We start from the raw sequence: 13016 nt of genomic DNA on the forward strand, positions 1-13016 counted from the left end.
GGCCTCCGTCCGACGCAGCTTCCTGACGAGATCAATATGCTTCCATCTAACTTCATAGCTCTAACCTCCTTGTAACGTGTCATACAAGTTCATTTAAAATTTAGAAAAATTCCTAAAATTTGTAGAAAATTTTATCTTTTGATCTCTAATTAGAGGTCATGTGACCTTTGAAAGTTTTCGTAAATAAACTTTTTAATAGCACTCGTGAGACCTTACAATAAGGTTGTTGAATTAAGGAACCCACAATATTGGTGGCATGCCAAGTTGATCGAGTTCCTCCTATGACTCAATCAACAATTGCTCATAAGGATGAGTCGATCGGACTAATAGAGTGTTGTCAGGAACTCGTCCTTCACTTGGCCTATTTGTCTAGCCAAAGAGTTCAATCGAACCGAGTGTCCACTCTATCCGATCGGACTATAGTTCTGATCAGCTAGACTACTCAACTATACTAGTTAATCGTACTATCTTAAAGTGGCAAAGAAATCTTGACTCTAGAGAGTATTGACTCATCTTGAGTTATTCAATAATATTGAAGAAATCAATATCCGATCGACCCATGATTCGATCGGACGAACTTTCACCCTTGACGATCGACTATGGTGACTTCAAAAATTGATCCCTCTTTAACTTTAACAATCACGTCAGTCAATATCCTAAACTTTGATCCAACTCGGGGCCACCTTAACCTTCGTTTCATGATATTTTTTTTATCTCTCTCTAAAATTATTTATATATAAATATATTGGCATGATTAATACGTTTCCTTAAGAAAAGAGATATCCTACCACTGATCGAGATCAAGTTTCCTCCTCCAAACAATGGTGGCTGCCAATGGCACTAGTTGCTTCTCCATGTCTCTCTTGCAACTTTGGCCTGAGTTCCTCGTCTCCTTTTTCTGCCTCGCCCTCTTCTATTGTTACCTCCGCCTCTTTTTCAAAAATCCGACTGCCGTGCCGATGAATTGGCCCGTCGCCGGGATGTTGCCCAGCCTTCTGGCCAACCTCAACGGACTGCACGATTGGACCACCGAGATCCTCCGGGAGACCGGGTGCACCTTCTCGTTCCGGGGGCCCTGGTTCATGGGCATGGACTCCGTCCTTACCTGCGACCCTGCGAACCTGCAGCACGTCTTCAACGCCAACTTCTCCAATTACCCCAAGGGCAACGAGTTCGCCGAGATCTTTGACATCTTCGGCGACGGAATATTCAACGCGGACGGCGAGATGTGGAAGCGGCAGCGAGCGAAGGCGCACGGCTTGTTCATGGGTCCGAGCTTCCGGTCCTTCGTCTTCGCCGCCAGCCACAATAAGGTTGAGAAGGGGCTGCTACCGCTCCTTGACGAGCTCGCGCGGCGGGACGAGGCGGTGGACTTGCAGGACGTGTTTCTCCGGCTCACTTTCGACATGACCTCCTACTTGGTCTTCGGCGTTGACCTCTGCTGCCTCTCCATCGACTTCCCTACTGTCCCCTTCGCGCGGGCCATGGACGACGCCATGGCGACGTTGCTGCTCCGCCATACCGTGCCGCCGGCGTGGTGGAAGTGTATGAGGTGGTTCCGCGTCGGCGCAGCGGAGAGGCGGATGGCGGCGGCTTGGAAGGAAATCGATGGTTTCATATCCAAATGCGTGGCGGAGAAGAGGAAGAAGAACTCCTACCACGACAAAACTAACACCGACCTACTCTCGTCTTACATGAACGACGACGACCAAGAAGGAGCAGCATTCCACCACAAGTTCCTCCGCGACACGGCCATGAACTTTATGCTCGCCGGAAGGGACACCACCGGTGCAGCTCTGTCATGGTTCTTCTGGTTGCTGTCCAAGAATCCCACGGCGGAAGCCAAAATACTGGAGGAACTAAAGACCATATCTCCAGAAAAGGATCGATCGAGCTCCGCCACGGTTCTTTTCGAGGCAGAGGGGCTGGGGAAGATGGTGTACCTCCACGCCGCCCTATGCGAGGCGCTGAGGCTGCTCCCGCCGGTTCCATTCGAGCACAAGGCAGCGGTGCTACCTGAAACGCTCCCGAGCGGGCAGAGAGTGGAGCGGGGCACCAGAGTGCTGGTGTCTCTGTTCTCGATCGGTCGGATGGAGGGGGTGTGGGGGAAGGACTGCTGCGAGTTCCGGCCGGAGCGGTGGATCTCGGAGAAAGGGAGGCTGCGGCATGAGCCTTCGTATAAGTTCATGTCCTTCAACTCGGGGCCGCGGACATGCCTGGGGAAGGAGGTGGCCTTCACTCAGATGAAGGTGGCGGCGGCGGCCATGCTCTACAATTTCCAGGTGGAGGCGGTGGAAGGGCACGTAGTGGAGCCGAAGCTTTCGATAATCCTTCACATGAAGAATGGATTCAAGGCCAGGATTAAGAGGAGATGTTCATCGGCATGAAACGCTCCGGCCGACCGGATTAGGAGCTGCGCTCATCTTTACCAATTATCACTCTGGTTAATAATTAAATATGTGGATTAAGAAATAAATAATTGCAGGAGGTTTTAGCTTGCAAAGTAATCTCACTAATGAAATAACTGGAAAAAAGTTGTAACGAGCAGTGTTTAATTTGGATCAAGCTAGTGTTTTTTTTAGTTGTCATTAGGCATCACCCTGTAGGTGACAGACAGGCCATTGTATCAAGCTAATGTTCGTTTGGACGGACAACCACACAAGTAAAGTACCAACTGCCAAATGTGCTATCGTTCTCTAGGGTCATTAAAATGCAAAGGATCCATTAATCCACAGCTCAGCGTCTAATTATTCACATCAGAGGAAAAGGCAATGTAGATTAAGCAACCCATAGCATTCATGGGCCACTAGGAAAGGTGGACCGCCCTCCTAACTTACATACTATCTCAAGAAATCTAATTATGGTCTTCATTTGGCATTTCAAGCATGATTTTATCCTCTAACTAGTTGACTGCATACTTAAAGTTTCTCTGAACCATAAATCAAAGAACCACTACCTCCATTAAATAGATTCTTATTTAAGTGCATAGCTTTTTAATCTCTTGGAATTCTAAAAAAAAATCTACTGTAATTCCCTCTAGAACTAATGCAACAAAATAAAAGACCATTATAGTACATTTGAGGTCATTTGGCTTTAATCACTTCTATCAAAGCACGCCTATCCGCCACAAATGTATGTATCCAAGAATTGGTTGGATAACATTTAGCTATCAATCTAATTTTCTATACACATACAAAACATATAAAAGTTGATGAATAAAAAAGAATGTGACAGGCTGATAAATATCTATTTCTACATTTCTGGACATCATCAAATTATTAATATTTTTATAAACCCTCGTCAATTATTGGTGATCAAAGTTATTGTCTTTGACCGCCGGTTTAAGTGGTGATCCGGTGGTAAAGACGGGAGATCCTCATTGGCGGAGGGTCAAAGACACGTGGAGGTCAACCCTAAGGTCGCGCCGAACGGAAGGATGCAGGGCCGAGCGGAGTATCCCGGGCATTCGGCCAGGAGCTTCCCGGGTCGGATGGAAGATAACTCGACCATGGACGGGTTTCCGATGCTCAAAAGACCGCAGGTGCCGAGTGGATAAGCCGCTCGGCCGAGCCATAGGCCGATATGGCACCCTCATCCGAGCACACGAGCGAGCTTCCCCCGAGAAGCTCTGAGCTGAGTGGATAGGCCGCTCGGCCGATCCACATACCAAGAACAGACGAGCGTTAGAAGACAAGAAGGATCGAGAAAGACAGCATGGTCGACGGCCGAAGCCGACAGAGTATCGTACGGTGGAAGTGTCCACTGCCCCATCAGAGACATGCTCGAATTGTTGCGGTATGGTGTCAGACAGGCTTTTCTGACAGGCCCATTCTGAGGAATGGGGGGAGACACGTGTGCGCCTCGAGAAATGCGCCCACGCCTACCCAGGGGTCCTATATAAGGACCCCAGGTTTCGATGCCAGGGAGAGATTTTTTCTTCTTCTATTTTCTTCTTCTGCTTCTTTTTCTAAAACCACTGTTTGTTTCTTCTTCCTACACACTGCCTGACTTGAGCGTCGGAGGGTCATCGTCGGGAAACTCCTCTCGGCCCGGCTTCTTTGCAGGTAGCGACGGATATCCACATCATCAGCCGTAGACAGCAGAGAGCGACACGTTCCCAGCATCCATTTACTCATCACTCGGACAGGATCAAGTGACAAGGCTACAACTGTAGAAAAACTCAACAGCATGTTACATAATAACATTTTGTACTATGACGGTCACCCTAGATTCATTTATGCATGCAGAATATACACAAAATCAACTTCATCCTCCTCGTCTTCTACCAATTAACTTCACCAATTCTTTCACCTTTTCCAGAGTCTAGTGTATGCGTTTGGATCATCGATCATGATGCCATTAAGCAGACAATCCAGTCATTCAACATTACTGGAACAGAGATTTAATGGATAATATGTTATATTAACATTCAAAAAGCATACAACTTTGTTAGTTTCTTTTCTCAATGATTGACAATGACTTGATTCTAGATCGACAGATTTATGAATGTGCTGGAGCCACCTGAAGTGTTCACCATTTCCATGTCAACCTCAACTTTGTTAGCCTATAAAGCACACCTAGCTGCAAATACATAAGTAGCCGAAAGGGCATTGCAATTTGTGCTAAACCCTCAGATAAAGTCTGAGAGTGTATATCATAGCAAGAAAACCATCACTATTATATCTTTGTAAAACATGCTAAACAAGAAAGAAAATGTACCATTGAAACAAAAAAGTATTAACATAACAAAGATAGAACTCCTGCTACCTTCTATATCTGTGGAAGAAAGGGTAGTCAAGACTTACAAGCTCCTTAAAATTAACATGATGTGGTGCCAAGTAGCCTCAGAATCAGCTAATCTCATTGCATAAGTCACTAATTTTAAGTTGGAGTGTTTAATCCAACTGAACATTGCATTTAGATCAAGATTGATCCCTTTGTTCGATCTTCCAAGAATTCTTAGCAGCTTCAGCAGACGAACTATTAGAAACAGCATTGGTATCTTTGGACTTAGAGAAGAAAGGATCCCATTCGTGTGCCCGAATTCTCCTCTGTCCTTCCAACAGAGCATACTTCCAACTATTTTCCTCGATGAAGTCTTTATCTTCGGTTTTGTCTATTATGTCCCTTCTTAACTTCATAACTTTGTCGATCATTGCTTGCACTGCCACATCGAAGGCATCGTTCAGCGTCTCCAGTTTAGACCGAGGATCTGCATAAATGACCCTGGGTATGAGACCTATGACCTGCTCCCTCATCACCTTAACAACATCAGGATGAATTTGCTTCAGTCTTTCTTCAATACTGACATTTCTCTTTCTGATATCATCCTCAGGAATGAACACCGAGTAGGTGGAGAAGTTTCGCGGAAGATGCCAAGTGTATTGGACATATGCCGATCCAGGATGAAAGAACACTGGTATGCAACCTGCCAAGATCGAATCAAAAGCTGATCTCCTTGTATATGAGTCACCCTGCGGTTGCAAGCAGAACAAAGAGCTCTGGAACATTTGCATTATGGTGCCGGGGGAATGGCACTTGCTCTCTCCCAAGTCACACTCCAGCAACTTGCAAACCTTGGAATTCTTGCACTGCTCTATGATCTGGCCTCTAATTGACTTGGAGCTGCCAGGGCGAGGAGCTCCTGCAAAGGAGAATAGATGCTTCCTCTTCAGCTTCCTCATACGGTCCTGCCAGGCAAAGACATCAGCATCATTTGCAGGGTGGAAATAGGTGGGATAAGGGATTGCGAAATCATTGGAGTTCCATGGACTCGACTCCACCACCAGCATAGACATGTTCTTGGCGGCCGGCAAGAACAAGAGCTTGCTTCCCCAATCTGAGTCCAAATCCGTCAGCCTCCTGAAGTCCCAAGTAATCCTCCCTGCCACCAAGAAATGGTCTCTCCCACCCATCACGCTCCACTCCGGCCGCTTCATGAGCCAGTCGACCAAATCGAGTGACGCAGCGTCTCTCACCGAGGTGTTGTAGCCCCAAAGGTAGCGCGAGATGTCGAAGCCAGCATAGAACGGCACAAAGATGGCGGCCGCGATTGATGAGTCATTGGTCAAGCACTCGTACCTTTTCATCCGGTTGTTGAAGACGACGTCGACGGCGAATTGGTTTGTTGCATACCACCCGGTGTCGGAGAAGACCCCCTCGGTGTTTTCCAGGGGCGGCCCGAGGCCAGCATTGGTGGTGAACTTGCACATGTTCGTCCAAAGGCTCAGTTTTCTACAGTCCCTGATCATGTCATCATTGAACCGCGGAGGGAGGTCGTGGACGTAGATGTACCGCCCACCGCAGGGGTCGCTCTTGTTGTCGAGCATCTTCAGAGCGTCCGTGAAGGGGAAGAAGGGCTTCGGCGGCACTGAAGGGCTGGCCGATGGCTTCGATTTGGGCCATCCTCGACGGTGGATCGATGGCTTGGGTTCGGGCAGCAGCGGAGGCCCCAATTGAGATGAACGGGGAGCAAGTAATTCACCAGGTAGGGTGCTGTCTGTTGCAATTTCTTGTCGTTGTCGGGGATTGATCGAAATTGAGAATAAGGAAAAGGATTGCTGGGCCGGGTTGGAGGTGCTACTGCTGCTACTGAGCACTTGGAAATGGAAATAGAAGATGAAAGCCCAGAAGAAGACGCAGAGGCTGGCGAGGAAGCACACACACGGCTGCAGAGGTTTACCACTCGCCTTCTCCATCTACCTCTGATGGATGACGCCGGCAGCCACTACTGAGCGTTTCCGACCTTATTCAGGGATTCCAACACCACATCCACCAGATCAAAACTTGGACATGGTTCCAGACTCTAGACGAAGAAAGAAACCCTAATTACTTCAGCACCACTCAAACAACAACCACTTCGAAATGTGACACGGAACAAGATCACAAAATGCCCAAAATTCCATCTCTATGCATCAGAGTACAAACTTCGAACCGGAGCACGCAAAGAAGATGATTTTTGTTCTCTATAGAAAGACGGAACAAAAAACGGATCTTGACGCCTGAAAACCAGAAGCCAGAGAATCGACATAATCGATGAGGAAATTGTGGCGGAATTTAAGGGAAACTCACGCCGGAGGAGGAAGTTCTCCTTCGCAAAGTAGAAGGAGCACGACTAAAATGATCACCCAGACCTGCCATTTATGGGCCGAGCCCAGCTTCTCCTCCGCCGATTTCACGGTGGTGCTGATGGCGCCCTCCGTCGGTGGCCGGTTGCGTGCGACCGCCGCGTGTGGAAATTGGAATTAGGCTCAAAACGAGTCGGTGCACTGGACCGCAACACTCGAAACCGTTTGTGTTGTCGCATAGTCGAAAAGCAGCTCGGAAGCCGGTCAATTTTGGCAATTATTGGAGTGAGATGAGGCGCAGAATCACGTGGTATGGTGCGGCTAGTCGGCGATCGAAGCGTTCGCGCGCCATTTCTGTCACGAACAAAAATAATTATTACTATAATATAAAAGATGGTATTTAGTTCACTCCTCAGCAGGGAAATGAAAATAAATATCATGATATTATAAAATAAAATAGATATAAATTTAGATATTATTTTTAAAAATAATATTTAATTAATTCAATATTTTCAATTAGAATGCATCTAAATTTTTTTTATCCTTAAAGAAAAAAATTAGATTGGAGAGAAAGTTGAATATGAGAAAAATATATAATAAGAAAGCATGATGAGAAAGAAAATACGATGGAAAAAATATAGAGAGAGAAAGTGCGATGAGAGAAAATGAGGAGAGAAAGCGTGATAGGAGAGATTGAGGAGAAAAGTATGATGAGAGAGAAAGTGTGATGAGAGAAAGTGTACTAAGAAAAATAAAGAGAGAGAAAGTGTAATAAAAGAAAATGAAGAAAGATTAAGGAGAGAGATAGAATGATGAGAGAGAGTATATTGAGAGAAAAAGTATAATGGGAAAAATAAAGAGAAAGAAAATGTGATGAGATAAAATAAGGAGAGAGAGTGTGATGGAAGAGAATGAAGAGAGGGAAAATATGATGAGAGAAAATGAGGAGAGAAAGTATGGTAGAAGAGATTGAGGAGAGAGAAAGTGTGATAAAAAAATGAGGAGAGAGTGCGTAATAGGAGAGAAAGTGTAATGAAAGAGAAAGTGTGATGGAAGAGAATGAAAAGAGAGAAAATAAGGAGAGATAGTGTACGATGAGAGAGAATACAGGAAGAAAATTGTAGAGAATGTGTGATGAGAAAGAATGAGAAGAGAGAAAGTATGATGAAAGAAATAAGGAGAAAAAAGTACGATGAAAGAAAACAAATAAAATGTGAAATGAAAAAAAAAATTAAACAAATATATTAAGGATATTTTGTCCAAAATTTAATTTCATTCTCATTCATACCAAAATCTAAGGGAAGAGGTGGGTTCATTAGGGATGTAATCGAGCCGAGTTTAGCTTGAGCTTATGCCAGCTCGAGCTCGAGAAAACTACAGAGACTCGACTTGAGCTCGAGTTTGATCAAGCTTGTGAGTTTGAGCTCGAGTCGAGCTCAAGTCAAGCTCAAGCCTGACTTAGAAAAATAAATTAAAAACCTATTCAAGTAGGGATTCAAATCATAGACCTCAAATACATCAAATAACATGCTCTAGCCACAAACTCCTTAACTTATTCTTTGTTTTAAAAGTAATAATAATTTTAATTATTAAAATATTAAAGACAAGGTTCGACAAGCCCTCGAGCCAATGTTAAATGAGCTCGAGCTCGGCTCGAATGTTAAACGAGCAGGCTCGGCTCGGCTTGAGCTCGGCTCGAGCTCGGTCAAATTCGAGCTCGAGTCGGGCTTTGACCGAGCCGCTCACGAGCGGCTCAGCTTATTTGTACCCCTAGGTTTCATCAATACCCAAGTTTTTATATTTCATTCCAAAATCTTGATTCCATTCCTATCAACTAAACACAAAGTTTAGGAATGAATCTATTCCTTTAGTTCCAAACCTTTAAACTAAATGCCACTTAAAAATTAATTTGACTTTAAAATATTCTTTTTATTACATTTTTTTTTTAAAAAAAAAAACTAGTTCTTGTTGTTAAATAATATCTCAAAATCACATCCTGAGCTTGCCTTGCCTAAAAGGAAAATTGTTCCCTCGGACGGATAGTTAGTTATTGATCCTATCTGACAATAGAGATGGTGGTAAATTAGGGATGTGGTTGGAAGTTCGACGCGATAAAATTCCTCGCAGTCCTGCAACACAAAAGCGTCAATGTCGGGCAGGAAAGGAGTTTCCAACGTTGGCCCTCCGACGCTCAAGTTAGTCTCGGGTAATATAAAAAAATAGAGAACTATAACCAAGGCGTGTAGAAAATGAAGTAGTGCATACCTCCTCTTGTACATGGGAACCTCTTTTTATAATGTTACTGTAGTGTTCATGTATGTATTTCAAAGTATAGGCACGTTTTTCTAGGTGTTCTAGAAAAAGATAAGCCAAAAAGTATTCCTTATACCATTCCTTAAGCAGTCATGTAACTTTTTGATGTGACAGTTCGGAAGTTTCTAAAGTACAATTTACTTGTTGGACATGCTCTACTGTCAGCAGCACAAACTCCCAAAAGAATATAATAAGATAGTTAGTAGGCCCACACATGGGCGACCGACCACTGCTTGAACTGGTAGTCCCCATCTGAGCGTAATGCATAGAATTATTGTCCTACTTTCTGTTCAATTGTATTGTTGTCAGAAGGCTGCCCTTTATCCGACCGGACATACATCCCGCTCGGGATAGCGGTCCAGGAGAGTTGTTGCTTGGCTATTAGCCTTAATCGCAGGCTTTCCCAAAGCGATCATTCGGGCATGACTGGGACCAACCGAGTTGTCACGTCCGGCCGGACAGACGAGGCCGTCACTCGACTTAATTGGTTTGCTTCATGGGTCTGGACCTTTGGCTGTTTTGACTTTGACCTCAACGTTTGCTACTTTTCTTCTACTTTGATCCACTGATAAGGTCCCTTTTCATCACCACATCAATTATCATATAGTATTGTTGTTATCATGAGATTAAATCTCATTTAGAAGGTGGGTGCCTGTTCTTTCCCATGCGTTATTCAACTATCCAAGATTAATAATCATCTGTGATTTATCTCGAGCTAGTGGAGGCATTGGGGCAAACAAATCGTCTTTTGCCACCATAAAAGGGACACAAAAATTTGAGAAAAAAAATTATCTCTCTTTTCCATTTTACCCATCTATTAAAGTTGAGGATATAATATTTTTCATATGCTTTCTTTTTATGGCTAGTAGGGTGATATTTTTTTCATCTCTTTTCATTCATTTTAAATTAAATTTTAATAAATAATCATCTAAATTTATTTAATGTTAAAACTTTAATAAAAATTAAAAATATAAAAGAAGATTAATAAAAAAAATATTTTTTATATCAAATTATTAAAAATAATAATAACAGCAACTATTATTTTTTTAATAAAAAGTGAAATAAAAATCACTTTAGTGTTGATTTTCAAAAATCAACACCAAAGCTTAAATATAAGTATCGTTATGGTATTAATTTTTAAACATCAGTATCATTATGATACTAGATTTTAATAACCAACACAATTATGGTGTTGGTTTTTAAAAACCAACACCACAGCTTAACACACTAGTATCATTGTTGTACTATTTGTAAAATCAATATCACGATGGTGCTAGTGTTTAAAAACTAGTATTATAGTGGTATTGATTTTAAAAAGCAACACCACAACTTAAACTTCAACACCGCAGTATTAATTTTTTTTAAAAAAACCGCATTGTTGTAATAAGTTATATGTGCGTGTCAATTATCTAATGTTAACTAATTCAAAAAAAAAATGTGGAACCGCCACACCAGCGGCCCCCCTAGAGCCGGTCCCACGGATATGGAGGGAGGTAAATGCAGGTAAACAAGTGGAAAGTGCATGACGGAGACGTTAACCCCAGGCAGTGACACCCCGGGGATCGACCTCTGGACCTTTCAGCCACAGAACCATGTACTCCCCATCTGTGCTACGCCCTGGGGACAATGTTAACTAATTCAAGCTAATATATCTTGGCACATATAGACTCAAAGACACTTCGAAAATCTATAGCACTTGGAATCAGTCTAATGAGAACTCTTTTAAGTTCATCAATGGATTTTTTATCGAAATCTATTGATGTACCCAAAAATTCATTGATAAATCTAGAGAGCTCTGATTTAATTCATTATAACTCTTGTATATTTCTACAGTGTTCCAGACCAAATATACTCTTCTTTACTATTTTTAAAAAATTAACACCACAACGATACTGGCGTTTAAGTTGTGATGCTAATTTTTAAAAACGAATACTATAAGGATATTGGTGTTTAAGCTTTGGTGTTGGTTTTTAAAAATCAACACCAAAGCATTTTTTTATTTCATTTTTAAAAATAAAATCAATTTTCTTATCAATTTTATTTTATTATTATTTTATAATTAGATATTTAAAAATAGAAAAATATTTTTTTACTTTTAAATTAGTTTTTATTTTATATTTTTAAATTATTTATTAAAGTTTTAACATAAAAAATAAAAAAATTAGAGAATTATTTATTAAAGTTTAATTTAATTTAAGAGGAAAGAAAAGAGTAAAAAGATGTTGCATACAAATGTAGAATCAAATAACATCGAATCTGGGATGACCTGTTCGGTCCCATGGAAATTTTCTACCGGCTACCAAAAAAGATGTTGCATACAAGCTGGCAAAAGATGATTGTACTCACCCCTAGTACCCCCGCCAATCCGTCCAAGGTCAACACGAAGGAGGTAAATCACGAGTGACTACTAGCCTTGGAATAGTAACTAGCGTATGAAGGAGACATTTACCTCAGCTATACCAAGATTCGAACCCCAGACCTCAAGTTGGCAACACCTCATGCGCTAGCCACTAGATTATCCCAAGGGGACAAGATGTTGCATACAAGGTGGTAAAAGGTGACTACACTCGCCCCCAGTTCTCCCACCAATAGCCCCAAGGCCAACATGAAAGAGGTAAATCACGGGTGACTACTAGCCTTTGGAATAGCGACTGACGTATGAGGGAGGCATTTACCTCGGTTATGCCGAGATTCGAACCCCAGATCTCATGATAGTAGCACCTTATACGCTAGCCACTAGATAATAAATTTTCTCTCTTTACTATTAATTTAAAATAAAATTTTCTCTTCTCTCTCGGCCTTTAATTGCATGTAATAATCGTTGTAGTGCTTGATTTTTAAAGGTGGTATAGCTATTGCTACACGTTTGCTACAACATGTAACAATTATAATATAGTAACTATTACAATATTATAGCAATTAAGCAGTTACTGTGTAGTAACTACTGCAACGTTGTAGCAACTACTACTTTATAGTAGCTGCTACAATATTGTAGCAGTTACTATACAATAGTTGTTACAATTACACAATAGCTACTATAAAATAGTAGCTGTTATAACGTAGTAGTTGCTGCAATGTAGTAGCAGTTACTGTGTAATGACTATTATAATGCAGTAGCTGCTACAACGTTATATCTGCTATAACTACACAATAATTGCTATAACGTTATAGCAGTTATTATGTAGTAGCTGCTACAATATTATAGTAGTTACTACATTTTAACTGCTAGACATTGTATCAGCTACACTACCTTTAAAAATCAGTACTAGAATGATTGTTGCATGTAATTATAGAAGAGAGAAAAGAGAATTTTATTTTAATTTAAGATTAAAGAGAGAAAAGTTATTGCATACAGATGAGAGAGAGATTAAAAAAAATTAAATTTTAGTCGTATTAGATCGCCTACGTTGGATGTCGCTCACAGTCACGCATGAGGCGTTAGATAGGATATCATTTCTCTCTCTCTCTCTAGCCCCGGGGCTATAGTGTCACGGTAGGACATTCAGGTTGTCACCTAGGCACCTGCGGTTTGATCCCCAACTATGGAGTATTTGTAGAAATTTTTCCTCCAAATTGGGGGGGAGGGGGGCTTAATCAAAGGATGCTAGGTTCTTGGGCTGCCCACCATGCGCGCTT

General features: G+C 42.1%; 2 protein-coding genes across 2 annotated transcripts; one reads left to right on the plus strand and one right to left on the minus strand.

The window, feature by feature from the left end:
- Window positions 1–767: 767 nt before the first annotated feature.
- Window positions 768–2626, plus strand: LOC121985160 (noroxomaritidine synthase-like). The gene has a single exon (XM_042538457.1). The coding sequence runs from the start codon at window positions 822–824 to the stop codon at window positions 2385–2387; it is 1566 nt and encodes a 521-aa protein (XP_042394391.1). The 5' UTR covers window positions 768–821; the 3' UTR covers window positions 2388–2626.
- A 2072-nt stretch (window positions 2627–4698) lies between these two features.
- On the minus strand, window positions 4699–7291 carry LOC121985159 (xyloglucan galactosyltransferase KATAMARI1 homolog). The gene is made up of 2 exons (XM_042538456.1): window positions 7134–7291; window positions 4699–7001 (listed from the first exon to the last, which is right to left on the minus strand). Exon 2 carries the CDS (start codon window positions 6696–6698, stop codon window positions 4923–4925), a length of 1776 nt encoding a protein of 591 aa, XP_042394390.1. The 5' UTR covers window positions 6699–7001; window positions 7134–7291; the 3' UTR covers window positions 4699–4922.
- Window positions 7292–13016: the final 5725 nt, after the last annotated feature.

The sequence above is a fragment of the Zingiber officinale genome, chromosome 5B (genome assembly GCF_018446385.1).
Source record: "Zingiber officinale cultivar Zhangliang chromosome 5B, Zo_v1.1, whole genome shotgun sequence".
Lineage (NCBI taxonomy): Eukaryota > Viridiplantae > Streptophyta > Magnoliopsida > Zingiberales > Zingiberaceae > Zingiber > Zingiber officinale.